This window comes from Phalangium opilio, unplaced genomic scaffold (assembly GCF_054372755.1).
Source record: "Phalangium opilio isolate 3A_F unplaced genomic scaffold, DU_Popi_V2 ptg000056l_1, whole genome shotgun sequence".
Taxonomy (NCBI): domain Eukaryota; kingdom Metazoa; phylum Arthropoda; class Arachnida; order Opiliones; family Phalangiidae; genus Phalangium; species Phalangium opilio.
Window position 1 is genome coordinate 4,961,368 of NW_028324175.1, and position 20,621 is coordinate 4,981,988.

General features: G+C 37.7%; 4 protein-coding genes across 5 annotated transcripts; 2 read left to right on the forward strand and 2 right to left on the reverse strand.

Annotated features, from left to right (window-relative positions):
- Nucleotides 1-6: 6 nt before the first annotated feature.
- Nucleotides 7-7,701, reverse strand: LOC149668140 (protein regulator of cytokinesis 1-like). Its single transcript, XM_089841238.1, has 7 exons — nt 7,154-7,701; nt 5,204-5,732; nt 3,358-3,531; nt 2,542-2,839; nt 1,255-1,391; nt 1,085-1,180; nt 7-135 (listed from the first exon to the last, which is right to left on the reverse strand). Exons 1-7 carry the CDS (start codon nt 7,246-7,248, stop codon nt 7-9), a joined length of 1,458 nt encoding a protein of 485 aa, XP_089697364.1. The 5' UTR covers nt 7,249-7,701.
- A 215-nt stretch (nt 7,702-7,916) lies between these two features.
- LOC149668141 (methylthioribulose-1-phosphate dehydratase-like) lies at nt 7,917-14,934 on the forward strand. Of its 2 annotated transcripts, XM_089841031.1 has the most exons (8): nt 7,917-8,060; nt 8,561-8,822; nt 9,287-9,387; nt 9,461-9,556; nt 9,618-9,724; nt 12,102-12,189; nt 12,260-12,382; nt 12,524-14,934. In XM_089841031.1, the coding sequence occupies exons 1-8, from the start codon at nt 8,040-8,042 to the stop codon at nt 12,533-12,535; spliced, it is 810 nt and encodes a 269-aa protein (XP_089697157.1). In that variant the 5' UTR covers nt 7,917-8,039; the 3' UTR covers nt 12,536-14,934. The 2 variants fall into 2 exon arrangements, with proteins under 2 accessions (XP_089697157.1, XP_089697158.1); XM_089841032.1 differs by lacking the exons at nt 12,102-12,189; nt 12,260-12,382; nt 12,524-14,934 and adding an exon at nt 10,505-10,659 and having other exon boundaries at nt 7,920-8,060.
- A 106-nt stretch (nt 14,935-15,040) lies between these two features.
- Nucleotides 15,041-18,043, forward strand: LOC149668142 (uncharacterized). Its single transcript, XM_089841025.1, has 7 exons — nt 15,041-15,783; nt 15,846-15,893; nt 15,970-16,682; nt 16,744-16,968; nt 17,036-17,267; nt 17,336-17,394; nt 17,632-18,043. Exons 1-7 carry the CDS (start codon nt 15,441-15,443, stop codon nt 17,938-17,940), a joined length of 1,929 nt encoding a protein of 642 aa, XP_089697151.1. The 5' UTR covers nt 15,041-15,440; the 3' UTR covers nt 17,941-18,043.
- On the reverse strand, nt 18,026-20,272 carry LOC149668143 (uncharacterized). The gene is made up of 3 exons (XM_089841027.1): nt 19,507-20,272; nt 19,080-19,418; nt 18,026-18,991 (listed from the first exon to the last, which is right to left on the reverse strand). The coding sequence occupies exons 1-3, from the start codon at nt 19,948-19,950 to the stop codon at nt 18,077-18,079; spliced, it is 1,698 nt and encodes a 565-aa protein (XP_089697153.1). The 5' UTR covers nt 19,951-20,272; the 3' UTR covers nt 18,026-18,076.
- Between the last annotated feature and the right edge of the window lie 349 nt (nt 20,273-20,621).

Sequence of the window (20,621 nt, forward strand, 5' to 3'; positions counted from 1 at the left end):
TTCCATTTAGTTTTTCAAATTTTGACGTTCAGCCGCGATGTAATCTTGATATTTTTTGCCATTGATGAGAAGGGTTTCCGCATTATCTTGATTTCTTTCCCATTCAGCAATCATGAATTCAATTTCTGAATCCAACTAGAAACATATTTCACATTAGATTGATTGCGAGTGACTAGGATTTAACATAGTTACGAATTTTTGGAACAATTAACAGTAATTAGGGCTAAGTGTAGAGTGGAAATAAATAGAGCCTTAAAAGGAAAAGTTCAGGTAACGTTACTTTATACCTTAAAAGAATGGCAGTTTTCTAAATATGAAAGGAATTAAATATTAAAACAAGATGGCCTCGGCCACATTACAGTTTTGCGCGGACAAATTGGTAACACCAAAAACTGGGGAAGAAAGGGGAATAGGCGCCCAGCCGCAAGGGGACAGAACAATAGTTTTCCAGCTCTAAAGAGCGCAAAACTAAAAATGAATAAATGATCTCTTCTTGCAAAGTAATTTGTATTTAATTAGTCTTAAAAATAATCAAGGACTACTGCGCCATCTGCCTTTGGTTTAGTGGCGTCTGCTAAATCGAAGCTTTTACCCCTTATCTCTCTCAGCCTGTGAGAATTCTACCAATGCCCTAGGGGTGAGTGGTTCGATTTAGCAGACGCTACTAAACCAATGGCGGATGGCTCAGTAGTCCTTGATAATTTTTAAGACTAATTAAATGCTAGTTATCATATTGTAATAAGAGATCGCTTATTTTATTTTTAACATTTTTTTTAACAAATGCCGTTCTTTGAAAGTATAATGTACCGTTACCTGAAATTTTCCCTTGAAGGAAAGCGAGGCTCTGTTGGTGCCCCTAAAAGATTGTCTTTCTACTACAAAGTGGCTAAGATTGCTAAAGGCTAGTTAAGTCAAAGGCAGGAACCAATGGGAACTAGTGAATTAGGTGTGATTGGTTCCTGCCTTGGCAAGGTAAAATTCGTGTCCAGAAGATTAGCCAGAATGCTAGGCGTGATCATGGAGCCGCGCTTTCCTTTAAAGTGTTAGACAAACTGAAAGGGAACTTAATAAGGTATAAATCTACCTTTGGAATTTCATGCTCCAGACGCTTTCGAGCTTTCTCTTCCTGCAATAGATTTCCGCCACGGTTTTGAAAACGGCTTGGATCAGTTCCCTTAATCTATAATGATATAGTTTGGGAAATTAAAATTGCAATAGCCACCAACCAAAGTGAAGTTATAAAATGGATATTACCTCGTAGGTTTTCTTTTGCTCCCACAGAGAATTTCTTTCAACAATCTTTTCATAAATGCCTTTATTATCTTCATACATTTGAGTCCATTTCGAAACTTCGCGTTCATGGAGCTCTAACAGATCTTCGGTGAAAGTTTCTGAAAATAAAAGAAATTGTTTTAAGTATATTCCATCGTACTTAGTTTGATCTAAGACCACTAAGTATAGATGGACTGGAAAAACTATACGCTAAAACCCCCGTTCTTCTAATGGCATCGCCACTAGCGGGAGAGGCCCGAAACTTAATTCGACTCATAAGCCTTTGCTATGCTTTGGGTCGAAGAAGTTTCAATATTGGTCGCGGTGTGGCGCTAGAGAGCCGCAGCCCTAAAAGAACAACGCCCCTTATCTCCATTCCATCTGCGTTTAATGGTCTTAGGTTTGATACTATACTATAAGATCAATTTCCATAATTTAGGAGAATATCTCCAAATGAAATTAAAATCATAATAAGCACAGATTTCTTAATCATTCAGAGATATTGTCTTAATTTTTCATTACTAAAATTGGTCTTAAAATTTGAAGAAGAATCCCTTTAAAATAGAGGCGTGCGGTTAACCGTTTCAGTAGAGTAATTCAATCCGGTGTTCGATAAGCTCATTTCCACTGTTCGATACGAATATCGAACTAACTATTCGGTTAAAGTTTGACTACCATAAATATTTAGCCTGGCCGCCCTGACACTGTAACTCTCGCTACATAGACCCACCTTACATCAAAAGATATCGTCCCAATTTTATATATCTCCCATCAAAAACTACCAGCAAGTGCCTAGGAAAATTTTAAGAAATATTCGGCGACCAATGAAGAAACTTATTTTAAATTACTCTTAATTGGTCACCTAGTATTAACTATTCCTGAATATTATGGTTTAACTATTCGCAAATACTAGACTTAACTATTCGCAATTAATCGGGTAGTAAAAACTTACAAAGGCCTAACTATTCGGTATTCGATTTGGAAAAAACTATTAAATTCTGTATTTGATAAGGTAAATTTTTGGTATTCAATTCGGTATTCGAGAATGGTATGGTTAACTATACGCGAATACTAGGCTTAACTATTCGCGATTCACCGATTAGTAAAAATTTACCAAGGCCTAACTATTCGATTCGGTATTTGATAAGGAAAATGTTTTGGTATTTGCTACTATTTGGTAACTGGCCTGATACCCAAAACAAAAAAGTGGTATTCGCACACCTCTATGCCCAAGTTTTTGTCAAAAGCAAATTATTTGTCAGTTTTTACCATCTTTGAAGGAAACAAAATTTTCCCTTTCTTCAGTGCCGATAAAACATTTATCCCATAATGCAACGAGTTCGACTCTTAGACGATCAATGAATTTCCCCACATTTTGTTTTCTAATTTCTTGGTATTTAACGATTTCTCGTTGAACCATTTCAATCGTGGGTTGGCCGTGATTAATGCAAGTTAACCAAAACTCCTCCCGGTCCAACACGCTGATTTCTAATCCATCCCATAACTGTCCCAGTTGTCTATGCAAGGCCTTTAAGACGGCATCATTGGCGCTTTTAAGTTTTCGAAGCTAAAATTTGCAGAAATCAAAGTTACTCAAGTTACGAATAAATTAAGAAGTATTTTTAAGCAAAGGGTTAGCAACTAAGAGTAAATAATATTGTAAGTCTATAAGAATAAGATATGTTCCGTAAGTTTGTCACTCCTTACAAACTGGAGCCTGTCACGAAGTGAGTGAGGTAGGTCATAGATTCGAGGTAAAGCGACGCCTGGTCAGGCGCTGTCAAAGGCTTAGTAGAGACTAAATAGGAACTAGATGGACTGCAAAGGAATTTTTTCCCGTAATTATAGGATTTTATAGGAGAAAATGTTTTTATATGAAAATATAGGAATAAAAATAATCATGTATTATAAATCTAAAAAAAAAAACAAATTGCATTTTACTTAAATTCAGGGGAACTTAGTCAAAAGTGATCTCAATAAAAAGAGCTAAATTTTGAAAAATTTGATGCTTAACTATACGAAAACTTCGACGAAGTCAAAAATATAGGATAATATGGGACAGGTTCAAAATATAGGATATCTTACTTCGAGCAACCAATTTTTAACATCAGTCATGCATTTTTCCGACAATATATTCGGGATGTTGTCATCGAGCGAGATGATGGCTTTATGAAAGCTGGTTTCGGGAGTAAGCTCCAGGTCTTCAACGAGCCTTACGATTTCGGTACGAGTTTGGTCGAATTTTGCCATCCGTCTTTCCTATGGTCAGAATATTATCAAATTATTAATTAACATAACTTTCATGTAATTTCGACCAATAGTAATGAAGAACATCAATTGGTTGGGCTTAAAGCAAAGCCCAAGATGACTTTTCTTCCGAGCTTCGGGTTTAGCTAGGCGAAGGCTAGTGAGCGGGATTTATAAACCCCGCCCACAAATGCTTCCTGCCTTCGCCAAGCCTAAACTGGAGTTCGTAAGGAAAGTCAACTTCTTGGGGCACCACGTGACCCGCGCTTTGCTTTAAAACGAGAAAATGAAGACTAATTTTACTAATTATTACTTTTCGTATTAGGAATATTAAAATATCTCCCAATATAAATCAGAACTCGTTAATGTCGAGGGCGGAGCTAAAACTAGCCATTGCTAAGCTTGACAAGCAGTCATTTCCTCTCCTCGACTATGGGAGCCATCTAGTTACAATTGTTTAAACTAAACCACAGACGCGACATGCTTAGACTAACTTAACTCAATAGAGCTATCTCAGTTGTGACGTTAGTGCCTAGGTAAAACATCACGGGTTTAGCTTTGGCAGTGGGCGGCCTTGTTTGGTACTTCTGTGGTTTTATGGGCAAATAGCATGGGTGACGTCATGTCACACTAAGCCTTCTGAGATAGTTCTATAGAGTGCTGTCAGAAGCGCCGGTGTGACGTCACCCATGCTGTTTTCCCATAAAGAAAAAACAGTAACTGTCATGGCCGCCCATTGCTAAAGGCAGACTCGTGACGTTTAACCTTGGATCTGACGTCACAACTGACAGCACTCTATACACCTAAAACACTGGACTGGGAAGATTTTCCTTTGGCCTCTAACGAAAAATAAGACAAGATGTTATTGTTAAATTTATTAGGGTGCATGCATGAGGACAAATAGCAGATATTTGGAACCTTACGACAAGTTATTATTTTTTTTAATTATCATGGGTGAGTACTCATATGAATCGAGTATCAATAAGATAATTGATTAAACTAGAATTACTAATCGAGATGACTACAGTTTTAATAAACAACTGATAAAATTAAATCTACATCTATATAAATAAAAGTCCTGACTGACTGACTGATAATCAACGCCCATTCCAAACCGCTTGCTCTAGAAGGCTGGAAATTTGCAGGAACGTTACTCATAAGTAGTAGGCGAGTACTAAGAAAGGTTTCCCCCCAATCCGCCGCCATCTTAAAAAATGGTGCCCAGAAATGTAAAAAATCTTCTCTATGCAACAAAGTCCGCGCGTTTCAACCGATTTCGCAAATATTTAGTTCACTGCTTTCCTTTAACCTATAGACGGGCTGAATGCTCTTTTGGGCTCGATTTGTTGCCATCTTTTAAAATGGCGGCCAGAAATTTAAAAACCCTTATTTATGGAATAATGTCCACGTGAAAAGTAATAAAAAATGTTCCGACGGGCTGACGGGCAAGGCCGAGTGCCTTCGCTCCTAGGGTGCTACAAAAGTATTAGTCGAATCAGTAAAATCTGCCCATTCTTAGTATCATTTTGATGGAAGTTCTTATTATACGCGAGCGACGCCGCGGGTAACAGCTAGTATATTATAAAAATGTTAATATATAATTAAATACTAGATGGCGTGCTGCTTCAGACATTCTTGTAGAAAGTATGGAACTAATCAACGGAGTTCATAAAAATGTTTTTACCTTTTCGTCTTGCAACATCAGGATATGTTGCTTTATTTCATTCAGCTGTTCTTCGGATGGAACATTGGCTTCATCAACGTCCTCGTCCCCAGCCCTGGCTGTTCCATTGTCAATTGGAGGCATGCTGAGTAACTGGCAGAGTTCTCGTTCCTCCTCCAGCAAAGTGGCAAGCCGCTCCAAGCGTTCGTCCTTGCTCTTGATAAGAGTTTCGACTCTTCCTTTCAGATGGAACTCCTGTTGTAGGAGTCCCATGTGTCCCATGCCATTAACATCGAGCTCCTGGTCCACTTTTAGTTGTTGGCAGAGATCGACGTACTCTGTTTTTAAGTCGTTAACGATGGTTTCTATTCGATGGTACAGATCTTCCTCCTCTTTCACCATTTGTTGTTGCAGGTCCTCGTGATAATTGTAGAGGTTTTGAAGTCTGTCCAATTGGTCTTTTTCGGATAGGCCAATCTTGGTCCATGTGTCGCTTAATTTTTTTTGGGATTTGGCTAGCATTACGGCGACCTTTTTGACCAGATTGAAACTACGAAAAAGAAAACGGGATACTTCAGAAATGTTTGCGAGATCAATCATCAGAGACTAAACAATAGGGACTTGGCAGAACTACGTCATGCAACGTCACGCTACCTTCCACTAGTGCTAAAAAACATACCAGGAGGAGGGGCTTATGTAGCTTTCATTCTGTTAAAAAAACATACCAGGAGGAGGGGCTTATGTAGCTTTCATTCTGTTAAAAAAACATACCAGGAGGAGGGGCTTATGTAGCTTTCATTCTGTTAAAAAAACATACCAGGAGGAGGGGCTTATGTAGCTTTCATTCTGTTAAAAAAACATACCAGGAGGAGGGGCTTATGTAGCTTTCATTCTGTTAAAAAAACATACCAGGAGGAGGGGCTTATGTAGCTTTCATTCTGTTAAAAAAACATACCAGGAGGAGGGGCTTATGTAGCTTTCATTCTGTTAAAAAAACATACCAGGAGGAGGGGCTTATGTAGCTTTCATTCTGTTAAAAAAACATACCAGGAGGAGGGGCTTATGTAGCTTTCATTCTGTTAAAAAAACATACCAGGAGGAGGGGCTTATGTAGCTTTCATTCTGTTAAAAAAACATACCAGGAGGAGGGGCTTATGTAGCTTTCATTCTGTTAAAAAAACATACCAGGAGGAGGGGCTTATGTAGCTTTCATTCTGTTAAAAAAACATACCAGGAGGAGGGGCTTATGTAGCTTTCATTCTGTTAAAAAAACATACCATAATGGCGCTGGGGGCGGAGTTAAGTCCGAATTGCCAAGTCCCTATTGTCTTAAACATAATTAACTCAATAACTAAAGTCCATTATTAAGTACTATCAGTTAGAATTACGGGAATTACGTTGCTGACTCTCTTAGAAATGATTTCACTGCATGCACATTCAAGTGATCACAAACCCATTCCCAAATTAAAGAAACACCTAGCTTTACAAGCTAAAACTATAGCTGTTATAATAAATTTCCACCTCGCATATCCGACAATGGTCAAAGGGGTTACGTTACATATGATAAATAAGTACGATTTACGCTACTGGCTAAAACGAGGGTCGAGGGTTGTAGAAAGAAACTAAAATAGCAATATTGTATAACAGGTGGCAATAAACAAGCAATAATTTGGAAAAGGCAGCAGTATTTTGGATTAAAACCTATCAAATTTAGTCATTTTTAATAAAGGGGGTATCGACAATGGTAAAAGGGGTTAAGTTTAATATGCTAAATAAGTACGATTTACGCTACTGGCTAAAACGAGGGTTGTAGAAAGAAACTAAAATAGCAATATTGTATAACAGGTGGCAATAAACAAGCAATCATTTGGTAAAGGCAGCAGTATTTTGGATTAAAACCTATCAAATTTAGTAATTTTTAATGAAGGGGTATTTTATTCGGTTAATAATAACAAAAACGGGCTCATTTACCTTTCTATTACCAAGACAATATTGCTGTCGTCCTTCTCCTTGCTATTAAGTTCATGCGGAGCACCCAAAACAGATCTTCGATTTGATGACGCCATAATTAAACTTTATTAGTTAAATATTCGGCAAAAATATTTTTGTAGTATACTTCAAAAGTCAAATCGATAACTAAACTGAATCACGACCGGTTAGGCGTTTTTATATTCAACCGCCTCCGAATGCGCGTGGCTTTCGCGAATCTTATTGGTCAACAAATTTTCTAACTTCATAAATGCAGGGATGGAAATAACCAGCGAGGGAAATAAGGCCGTGGTGCAGGGCAAATGATCAGTTTGAAAATTAAATCGAAAGGGGTCAGTGGTCCACAGGACTGCTGAGGATTTTTAAAAATTTTCTTGATTCTTGAATATTAGGAACTCGGCGTTTTCAACTACAAATTAGTAAAGTAGTCCAGGCATTATCTAAAATATTTTAATTATTCACTTTTTTAGCTTAGCAGACGACGTGCCCTGGTCAATGGTCATAGACCACTATAATTAATTAGTCAGACTATTTTCACCCGGGAGGGGGGTGAGAATAGCGTATAAGCTATTTTCACCCGGGGGGTTGAGAATAGCGCGTAGGCTCATAGACATTAGAATTCTATAATAATATAATAATATAATAATATAATAATAATATATAATGTATCTCTATGCGTAGGCTATTTCCACCCGGGGGTGAGAATAGACACTCTCTTCTTGGATAATCGTTTTAACTTGACTCTGGTGATATCGTCTGCTAAAACTTCTGCCTTTCTTTTCTCAGTTTTTTTTTTATTTTGAAAGTCGCAACGTGGTTTGTTCAGTTTCTCGGTAAAGTAACAAGTTGTTTCGAATACAACATAGTCATGGACGGAGAGCTGAACGAGGTAAATATGCCATTTAATTTAATTATATAGTTAAATATCAAATTAATACCATGTAGGAGAGTGTTTCTCGTAGTTTAAATAACCAAAGTGAAACTTAGGTAAACCTTACATTCTGTGGCGCTAGACAGGGGTGTAGACTGTATATCCCTCCCTCCCTCTGGGCGCGCTCTTGTAAGAGGGGATACTGTACGCTCATAGTAGGGGGGATGACACGGAGCTAAGAGTTGGAAGGGTATGACGTTTAAATACGTAGTACTGCCATTACTTTATTGACTAGGGTCGTTAGAAGGGGGGTGTCCAGTAGGGGGATGGCAATGGCATTGAGCTAAGAGAGAGAAGGGTATGACGTTTGCGTACGTAGTACCGAGACTACTCTATTAATTTTGGGTTAAAGAGGAGAAGCCACCTACGAAGCCTCGAGCCACACCAATATGGCGTGTGGTAGTCCCAAATTTTACGCCTAATTTAGATCCATTTTCAATTTATTCCAATAATGTCAGACGCATCCTCGTAGACTGATACCGGAACTCTGTAGAAGTTTCTATAATCTTGGTTGGCTAACGGGGACAGGTGGCGCGGTTAGTATTAAACTTGGTGACGAAATATACCTGGCGCCATCTGGAATCCAGAAAGAACGAATTCAAGCTGACGATCTCTTTGTTCAAAACATAAATGGAGACGATATCGCTGGACGCTCCCCTTCTAAAAAACTTAAGAAGAGTGACTGTACGCCATTGTTTATGAATGCTTACATTATCAGAGGTAGACCTAGAATTTTTAAAATTTGCGTTGCGCTTTATATTGCAGAAATAGCAGTCCGTGTTAAATATACATAGAACGTAATGCAGTCAAACTCAGGAAGGTGCCATTACATTAGTCCCCCATCCCGCGAGAAAAATGAAGTAATGGTGGTCCGTGTTAAAAACCCGGGGGTTGGGGGGGGGGTAATATCGCTTATATTTGCTTCAAGTTGTCTAAACAAGGATGAAGGGGGGAGGAGGAGAAATAGGCGCGTTAACTGTGGAACGGCTTAGGTCCGGGTGGGGGGGGACGCGACCAAATGGGGGAGGAATGCTCGGACGCATTGGATAAAAGGGCTACAGACGAACCAACTACAATTGAGTCCGACTATTAATCCCCCTTTTTGGCGTCCCGCCCAACCTGAGCCATTCCACAGTTGGCGCACCGCGCACCTATAACTCGGTGTTTTATTACGTAATCTAAAGGAGCCGGTGCCGCGATTCACACGCACTCAAAGGCAGCCGTTATGGCCACGTTACTCTTTGAAGGAAATGAGTTTAAGATAACTCATCAGGAAATGATTAAGGTGACCCTAAACAAACCCCGAATAACTTTAACATTTGTTTAATTGCCAAACAATTTCGCTCGCTCATAATTAGGGAATTAAAAATGCAAAAACGGGGCTCAACTATCGTTACGATGAAGAACTAATCGTTCCCATTATTGAGAACTTAAACTACGAAAGTGACCTGAAGGTAGACCTAAATCTCGAACTAGGAGGCAATACTAGGTTTAATTTCATCTTGATACAACTAGGACCCACTAGCTGAAATTATGGTTAAGTATCCCGAAACTTGCGCCGTTCTTGTACGAAGACACGGTGTCTACGTTTGGGGTGACACATGGGAAAAAACCAAAATAATGTGAGTACCAAGTTGAACCCGCTGTAGAAGCCCGTCCAGTTGGCCTCAAAACGCGTGTCACCCAAAAAATCTACGCAGTTTTTTGGCCCTAGTTCTGATATTGAAGGCTTTTAAAATGATCGTGAAAAGTTTCAAAACGAATAGTTATTTTCCTAAAAATTCCCTAAGTTACTAAATAGGTTCTGATTAGGAGAAAAAAAATCGCTCGGTGGGGCTACTATAGGAAATGCGGGCAAAGCGTGATCGAGTGGGCTGTGCTCGTACTATCAATAACGCTAAAGAGTGATGACGTCATAATTATGTCGCCTAGTACTGGAAAAGACGCGACTATCCGTATAATCTTTTAATTGTCAGCCTGTGGGAGTTTGAAATACTTCAAATTATAAAATTTAGGCCTAAATAATTTAGGTTTTATCATAAGTTTATAAGATATGTTCCATAAGTGTGTCACTCGTTAATGAGAGCTTGTCATGAAGTGACGTAGGTGAAACGTCATAGATTCTCGTAAAGCGACGCCTGGTGAGGCGCTGCCAAAGGCTTACTACAGACTAAATAGGAGGATGGACTGCAAAACCGAGTGTAGTCAATTCTCGCGTCGTTCTTGAACTAGCTCTCATTAAGCCTCTAGCATTACGAAGTATAGGTAATGACATACTTATGGAACATATCTTATAAACTTATGGTTTTATAATTAGAAAACAGAATAAAATAGGCGAAATGACGTTAACTGGGAAAGTAGGCGACTATCCATTTAATAGTCGCGCTTTATGATCTTTTTAGGACTGAGTGTTACGATTATTTGTTTGATATTGCGGTTCAAATGAAGAAATTTGGGCTAGATCCAGCCAAAAAACCAAGTTAATTAATTATTAACAATTAATGTTAATTAAGCCAAAAAATATATTTTCATCTACAAAATATATTCTTTATTCTAAGGGAGCGGTAGCTCCCTTAGATAAGGCCTGATGACGGCTCTAATGTATAAGGAAGGTTTTTGGATTGGTTGTAACTTTTTACCTCTCCGAGTGACGTATGTCACGGAGAGGTTCTAAAATCGACAGGCATGTCTGTGTGTGTGTGTGTGTGTGTCAGGCTGTTGTTATTGACTTACACCCCAGAGGACCGCGTTCGCAGTTTCCGAATCGAAGCAAATGTGTTCGCTATTTCCGGACCGCATTCACAGTTCCCGGAAAATTTAAAACTTGAGGCTATCCACAATTCAACTGGCCACTATTATTTCATCTGACTAGTCAATTGTCCATTCCACATGAACAGCAATCTGTATTCACTGGCTTCTAACACCACCATCTTCTGGGCGTTGCTTATGTCTATTCCACATAGACACCAGTCTGTATTTACTGGCTTCTAACACCACCATCTTCTGGTCTTCGTATTTGTCCATCCCACATGGACACCAGTCTGTACACCTGGCTTCTACACCACCATCTTCTGGTCTTCGTATTTGTCCATCCCACATGGACACCAGTCTGTACACCTGGCTTCTACACCACCATCTTCTGGTCTTCGTATTTGTCCATCCCACATGGACACCAGTTTGTACACCTGGCTTCTACACCACCATCTTCTGGTCTTTGTTTTTGTCCATCCCACATGGACACCAGTTTGTACACCTGGCTTCTACACCACCATCTTCTGGTCATTGTTTTTGTCCATCCCACATGGACACCAGTCTGTACACCTGGCTTCTACACCACCTTCTTCTGGTCATTGTTTTAGTCCATCCCACATGGACACCAGTCTGCACACCTGGCTTCTACTCCATCATCATCCTTAAGGTTAAGACATACGCGGCGATCGGCCAGGGTTACGAGAAACGTCCGGCCTCCCAATGGCGGGGTTTCCACCAAAGGTTCACGCAATTGCGCTGTTCTTATCCATAGCTGCGATTCGAAATCCTTATATACTACCATAAGTTTATAACTTATCTACGATAAGTGTGTCACTTCCCCTGTTTTCTATGGATATTTGTTAATGAGACCTTGTCAGAGAGTGACAAATCAATTTATGGACTGCCTACTGTTCTGTTAAACCTTTACCTAGTATATATACTTGTTGCCTTTGTGTTATTGGTCATATCAAACCGCGGTAATTTAAATTTGAGCCAATGAAAGGAGACTGAACTATTTTCTTTTGAAGTGGGAGGGCGCACCGTGAGTGTAGTCTGCTGGTTTTTGCATAGTCGAAGGTTGAATCGGTCGTTACGTGTTACCGTGCCACATTTAATTATTCTTATTTAGAATTAACATATTTAAATTATGAGCTGTCATAAAAGTACACAGTATAATTATTGTTCATCGATTGAAAAAACGGAAAAAGGGTCCCAAACGGTAAAAGTATCAACCTTTACCGCGTATAGCGATTTGGAAACGGTGCAAAGGCTTAACGAATCAATAACTTTGGCTCGTCAGACAATAAAGAAAATAACCAAAGATAATGAATGTCAGGTTGGTATTCTTATTAGAAACAAACTAGAAACTATTAGAATATTAATTTTCCCCTATACATTTGAATTAGACTGATTTAACTAGCTATGCCCAGTTCCAAAAGTTCAACACGGATTTAGGTTTGCAGTTTAAGAGCTTGGTAGCTTCGTTTAAGTCACTAATTTGGGTTGAAAAAGGATCAACGACAAAAGAGGTGTGTATATAATTACTTAATGTTTTCAACCTTTGTTTTATTTCATAACATTATGTGAGTTTAAACAAATGGTTGATAAACCAACCAGAATAACCGCAACCACTGAATCCCTCATAGACCATATATATACAAATTTCCCAGACAGAATCGTAGATACCAAAGTGGTTCCAATCAGTTACTCGGACCATGATATGACGCTAGCCACACGTAAACGTAAATGCCCAAAAATTGTTAAGGAAAGTGTTGAAGTTAGACTATATAACCAAATGAATCCTATAAACTTTGTAGCTGACCTTAAGAATGACCTAAAGAATTGTGTAGTCCCTTATCATCCAAACACGCTAACTGATGCCTTTAAAAACATTATGATATCCAACCTTGATAAACACGCCCCTAAAAAGAAGAAATTTGTCTCCGTTATTAATGCCCCCTGGATTAACAGTACGATTAAAAGATCAATTCATCTTAGAACTATCTATAAAACGAAATCTAAAAACCCTGAAAATGGTAACACCTATAAATCCCTATATTCGAGGCAGAGAAATATGGTAAATAAGGACATTAGAGAATCGAAAAAAACCTACTTTACAAACCAAATAATGAAATTGTCTGGAACGACTGGCAACAATTCACAAGCTACATGGAAAGTACTCAAGCCATACATAAAAGGGAAAAAAGTATAAATATAAAGGAAATCACAAGAAATAACATTAATTATTCACAAGATAAGGACATCGTGGAAGTCCTCAATCTACACTTCATTGAGATGGTAGACACCTTGATTGAGGATAAAGGTACTGAGTCCGCCCTGAGTCTCAGTGAAGACGATCCTGTACATGTCTCCAATAGCGATGGTAGGATACCGCAACTAACAAAATTTGACGACACATCCGAAATGGAGATATTTGACATAATCAAAAAAATTAAGACGAATAGGGCTGAAGGAGAAGATGGGATCCCATCGGCAATTATCAAAAATACGGCGGCCATCACATCAAAGTATATCTCAGACCTAATTAACCTGTCCTTCAATACAGGAATATTCCCTACGCAATGGAAAATAGCCAGAGTCATTCCCGCGTTTAAAGCCGGGGACCCTAAAAACCCATCAAATTATCGTCCACTATCGATACTCGATATCCCAGAAACGGTCTGCGAGAAAATTGTTAACAAGCAACTTTATGCACATCTAAACGCAAATAAACTCCTATTTAAGCTACAGTCTGGTTTCCGCCCGGGATAATCAACTACAACTGCAATCCTAAACTTGTATGAAGACATTATAGTACGACTGGACAGAAATCAATTTGTTGTGGTACTATTTGTCGATCTGTCAAAGGCTTTTGATACGGTATCACATATAACACTCATAAAGGACTTGAAAGAATGTGGGATTAGAGGCACAGCGATAAAATGGATTGAATCATACCTGGAAAACCGCCAGCAATACGTACAATACAAAGGTGAAACATCGACTAAAAAGACAGTTAAATATGGAGTTCCGCAGGGGAGTGTACTTGGTCCGCTTCTATTCAATATTTATACACGTAAAATTCATGATAATCAAAAGTTCTCGACAGTCAACGATTATGCGGACGACAATGCGACTACAACATCGAATGCAAATCCTTCATTAGCCATCGAACAGATGGAGTCAGACCTTAAAACATTAGAGTACAACTTACAACAAAGAGGCCTAATAATTAATAAGGCAAAAACCAAAGTTATGTTGTTTGCCCCAAAAAAACATAAAAAGTCGCTCATAATGAACATCACAAGCATTAATGGAGGACATATTGAGCGAGTAAAATCCTTCAAATATCTGGGAGTGTGGATAGATGAAGACCTGCAATGGCAAGAACATATTGCATATATCCAAAAGAAAATAAAACAAAGAATCTGGATACTGAGACCTATTCAAAACGCAGTTAACGAAAAAGCGTTGCGGTTAATCATCAATGGTATAATACAACCCCTTTTTGACTATGGATCCATATTTTATAATAACGCTACTGCCTCTAAGCTAAAATGCTTACAGACGCTACAAAACTACTTAGCTAAATTTTTAACTAAGGCACCCAAGCGTTCCTCAGCTACCATAGCACGAAAGAATGCGAACTACTCCCCCCTTGATATTAAATATAAAATCAGTCTACTACAATTAATGTTTAGGGCAATGAACAATCAAGTTCCAGATTACATCACTGAACTCTTCATGATCAATGATAAAAGAAAATACCATACCAGAGGTAGTGACACAGACTTTACTGTCCCAAAGCTCATGACTAAACTAAGAGACAAGAGCACGAAAGTCAAAGGAGTTAAAGAATGGAATAGCCTACCACATGACATTAAAATTGAAAAACAACTACTTAATTTTACAAACAAACTCAATATTTTCTTTAACTGTATGTAAACTTAATTTCTAATGTAAACTAACTTGCATTTTTATGATTCTCATATTTAATTCCTAATGTAAATTAAATTAATCTGGACCTGGCTGAAAATCAGTGTAAACTGAGACGGTGCTTCCAATAAAAAGCTTATTATTATTATTATTATTATTATTAAATCTAAACAGCGCCTTTTTTTCTAGTGTTATGTTGAAGTATTTAGAAGAGATGGCTATGAGCCTAAATTTAACTGCGAGTCAGCGAAATATGTGCTTTCTGAAGAAGGTTATCTCAGATTCCATGTTATTTTTAAAGGCGTAGTAAGGGAGTTTTTAGTTTCGAAGGCTGGACAACTCGATTCAGAATTGGTATCACAACTTCTCACTGATTTCGTCGACCAACAGTACATTCTTTGTGAAGGTCTTGGAGAAGAATCAGTTCAATCGCTTCCACAATTAGTGAACTTGCCAAAGAAACTCGTGAAACATGTATACCCTAAAGAACATTATCTTTCTTCTGATTGTCCTGCATGGTTCAAGAAACCAATCAATGCAAATGGACCATATCAAAACGTTTGCACTGCGTGTAAAAATCTTAATTCATATTTGAAGGTTTGTCTTAAGCGACGCCTAGAATCTAATAAATCACCGTGCCGTAAAAGAAAGATGGAACCTTCATCGACGTTTCCAGAAAAGTTCTTATCACCTCGTAGTTTATCTTTAAAGAAACGGCGCCAGCTTTTTCGTTTCCAAAATTTAAAACTTAAAAATGAAAAATTGGAAGCAAAACTAAAATCACTTGAAATTCGTTTAAAACCAAAACAACACAATGAGATGAGGCAAATAACTTCGATCATAAATGCTCAATTTTCGGAAGTGCTAGATGCGGCTTTAAATCCAAACACTAAAAACAATGAATGTGGAAGACTGAGAGACATCTGGGACAGCGACTATGCCACATATTTAGAAAATGAAAAAGAAGATTACATAGCTGATCAGAATAAAAATGGTAAATTGTCAAATTAACTTGTTTTGATTATGAAGCAACATTTTAATTTTAACTCCAATCAGCTAATGGTAAGAAAGGCAATCGTTGGAGCATCGTCACATATCGCATTGGTAAGTATTTATGATTCGATATTTCTTTAGACTTTTAGTAGACGTTGAATAATCTAAAGAACCACAACATTTGTAGCTTTAGCCGTTGCGTGCCGCAGCAAAGCAGCCTACGAAGCGCTCCGAAGTTTCAAAATTCTGAACCTGCCCTCTTGGCGATCAATTCAAAGAAAAACTAGCAAAAATTTGGATGAGCCAGGAATAAATATGGATTACCTAAAAGAGCAGAAAAACATTTATGAAAAGTTCGTAAACGAACAGGTCTCACTTGGGTTGTTAAAACCGCAGTGCGATGGGATATTAGTCTTTGACGAAGTTCGCGTTGCTGCTAAAGTCGTGTGGAATAGTAAAAATCACAAGCTCATTGGTTTAGCTATGCCTAGGGAAGATTACGCCTATCTGGATGACCTTTTCAGTGAAGTATCAAATGAAAAGGATATTTCAAAAGCAAATTTTCTGCTTCAATTTTTATGGAGAGATCTAACCTCTAATTATGACATCATTGGCCCTTACTTTTCAACAGTCAACAGTTCAGATACCCAATTCACTTTTAAATGTTTGTTCGAAGTGATGAAGTCATTCCAATACTGTGGCTTCAATATAGCTGGAATAGTTTGCGATGGAGCCAGTGCCAATCTTTCTTTAATAAAGATGACTGTTGGTTTGGAGGGTCAATTCAGTTACTTTGACTCTAAAGCAACAAACGATATTGAAGTGGCCTTCAATCCGTGTTTTCAAAATCCGTATAAACTAAACCGAAATATTTATTGGATAATTTGTCCATCGCATGAAGTAATAGAGACTTTATATGAAATATAGTTATGGCAAATAATTTTAACTGAGGTATTTTTAGTTGAAGAGCCTAATTAACGCACTGTATTCATCGGACCCTGATAGAAGTAAACAATTCAAAAATAATGGAGTCCAATTTGGGTGGAAGCAGATCAAGGATCTTAAGGAGAGGGATGACCAACGTAGGGCCAGAAATATTCCGCGTTTAGTTCCCAATCTACATCAAAGTTACGTTGAAAGGGATCCTTGGACGAAACTCAATGTAAAGCCGGCGAAGATCTTACAAGTATATCCGAGAAATATTATTAAACCAAAAACTAGATATTTATGTCTTGAAACAAATATTTTAAAAGCAAAATGACGTTCTTGCTGCGCTGTATGAGTATGGGAATCCAAAGCAGACAGAACCACCACTAGATCAAGGTGAAGTACAGGCAGTGTTTGCCTATTTGAAAGCCTGCAACAATATCTTCGAGACTGGCATGCTCTCTCATACAAAAATAGAGGAGTCAACTGGAGGGCAAGTTATGGCAAACTGTCGTAATGGTTTGAATTATTTTACAACATGGCTCAAAAGCCTCATTAGTAAGTTATCGTCGTTGTTATAGAAAGCAATTATTGGAATGTTAATCATGTTTACAATTTGTAACTAGATGAAGACCAAGAATTCAAACCATGGGATATTAAACAGAAGAAATTCATCTCATGGCAGGTATATATTCATCTTTATAGTTTCCCGAAGAAGTGCGCGGCAGATTAGCTAAATATATTATTTCAGACATCAGTTTAGAACTTTTCAGGATAAATTATAAACCTTTGTATCAGATTAATTATTAATGAAGTTGAAATCTCATAATTTAGCTGTATCTAAATCCCGCACAATCTAATTCCCACTCCTTTAAAACATGGAATTACGCGGATCATAAATTATATTTTTTGACTGATTCAGACCTGGGCTTTGTTGCGAATTATGGTCTACGGAGTCGAGGGATTAGTGAAAGAATTTTTCGATAACTATCCTGGAGGCTATTATCTATGCCCAGTAAGAATCAATGGCAGCGCTGTGGAAACACTTTTCTCGCAATTCAAGCAAAATGCAGGTGGAAAACTATCTAGCGTCAATTATAATACGGCAAGAAAAGCCATCCTCACAAAAATTGATGTCAAAGGACACCACAGTGGGCATGGATACAGAGATGTACCCTTGTACGTGAAAGATGCTTTCGCTGAAAAATTTAAGTCTTCGTCAAAAAAGTAGATAATTCTGTTATAAACTCATTTTTATTTTTGATACTTTGGTAGACAGTAACGTTTCCTACTAAAATCTAAAATAAGGAAAATAATAAAAAAGTTAATGATCACATGGCTATTTCATTTTCGAACTTATCACATGGTTATTGCATATAATAGTTTAAATAACGACTAGGAAGCTTCTTTTGTCTCTTGGCTCGACTAGATTCATCCACTTTGTATGGAACTTTTAAGGATTTCTGGGTTGAACAATCTGGAGGAGTGTCTTTCGTGGTTGAACTTGAAACTTGACTATTCTTGTTAGAAAATGTAGGAACTTTGGCTAACCTATCACAGTTGAACTGAACATTTTCGTTCAAACTGGAATTATCACAAACTTGGCCATTCAGGCACGAATTATCACAAACTTGGGCACAAACGTTTAAAGGATCAGAATCTTTGCTATTTTGCTTTGAACTATTACAATCTTTGCTATTTTGCCTTGAACTATTACAATCTTTAGAGTTTTTATTAGAAGTTTCTGGTGAATTGTTGCTCTTGTTGATGAGGTTTGCTACTTTGCTACGACTTTTAGGAACCTTAATGTTCATTTTTGAATTTTTTTGTACTCTGGCCTTCTTATTTGGGCTTGTCTTCGTTCCCATTTTCAATCGCTTAGGGGCACAAAATCGTGATTTTATGGGTGTTTCATCCAAAGAAGTGTGCGTTCTGGAACTGCTTGGGTTTTCAGCGTTAGAAATGGGTTTTCTATTTTCCGTTTTGGCTTTTAATTTCCCTTTCCCATTTTCAATGGTTGAACCTTTTTGGAACCTTCCTCCTTTAGAAAGAACATATAGCTCATCTCTCAACCCACTGCAGCCTTTTGAAGATTGTTTCTTCCTTTCCACCTCTGATGCATCTTTAGCAGTTATGAATTCATTAGAAAGTGCGTGTAGAAATTTTCTTTGGAATTCAGCAAGGAAAAGTTTCGCGTTATCAGCTGGAATTATTTCTTTAGTGCACGCTAGAAAGCACGATTCCAACTCTTCTTGGTGATTTTTTACCCGGTCAAAAACAACCTAGGTGAAATTAAGTGGTTATTAAAACGTTCCAAAGGTTTATAGCTTATCAACTTCGATATACTTGAGAATCTACTTAAGCTCTTACTTGCAATATTTTATGTCCATGCGATTTAATTCCTTCGGGACATAAGATGTCTCTGCATAATTGATTTAATTTGATGAGGTATGGATTAAGAGACTGTTTGGGAATAAAGTAGCCTCCAGAATCTCTCATTCCTATCCCTGAAAACTCAATTTCTGCTTTTTCATCAGATGTTCGTCTTATTTTCAAAGAACAGTCCCATAAAATTTGAGAGGTTTTACGCTGTTGGTCTGTCAGTTTCATTTTCTTTCCAAATATTGTTCGTTTTTTGTTTAGTTTCCAAATCTCCCCTATGCAGCCCCCGCCTATCGTCATGAGCGATCTTTCATACATCTCGTTTGTCTGAGGAAAGTTATACACTATTTCATATATTCACATATCATATAAATTTACCCTCATACTATCGTCTTAACTAATGCAAATAACTCACCAGTTCGTTATTAGATGTTAAAGTTTCATTGCTTTCGGCTAATTTTTTTCTGTTCTTGCTCCAGTGAAACAAAATTTCTTCTGAATAGCATGACAATAATAGTAACAAATTGTTTTGTTCATTTTCAGGCCTATTACCGAATCCCAACCTTTCTTTGAAAGTATCAAAGTTCTTTCTAATAACAAATTTCCATTCGAGATGGGCGGCTAAACTCTTTTGTTGAATGTCAACTTTTTTAACTTTTGAATTAACCTTTTGCTTTGGCTTATGTTTCCCTAATGTTTTAACAAAAAGCGTACTTAAATCATCAACGATTGATGAACTGGAATCATTTCCTTTCAATTCTTCATGGATGTTTTTAATATCACTAGAATCAAAGTTTTTTAACACTGCAACTTCAATATCACGTAGAAGTTCTTCCTTATTTAAACAAATATCATCCATTTCGAAACGCGATAACTAAACGCGATTAATATCATTAATTACAACATAAGCTGCAAACTAAACTACTAGCCGCTCAGCCTCATAGTAACTTTGTAGAAGACTCACTAGCAGACGACGACGATATCCTTGACAAATATTAGTCTTGCTTTATTGGCTACTGTAGATATCCCTCCGCCTAAGCCGCGCCTCAATTTTTTTGAGTTTTAGCCGCATGGGGGCACTATTCTTAAAGGGTCTGACGTCACGCTGTCGTCTGCTCTATAACAAGCTCTCATTAAGCAATTGACTTGAGTGACACACTTATCGTAGATAAGTTATAAACTTATGATACTACCTATTTCAGTAAGGCGAAGCAACCGGCGTATGCTTCATTTTAAACGCCAATATTAGTCAAGTCCCTCAAGAATGTTTAATTGTTCTTTATCAAGACGATGTAACGCTCAATAAGGCGAAAAAATATTTAATATTAATTATATTTATTTTAATATTTAAGATAATCTTGTTTCTCAACTCAAAATTAAAACGGAAAGATTTAAAAAGCAGTCTATTTTTTGTCTGTGTGTGTCTGTCCGTTGTCACACCAGTGCGCCGAGTTAGCAGTTCGCTTTGTTTTGATGTGTTAAGAAATCCTACAGAACCTTAATATTCACTTTTTCCATAATATAAAGTGA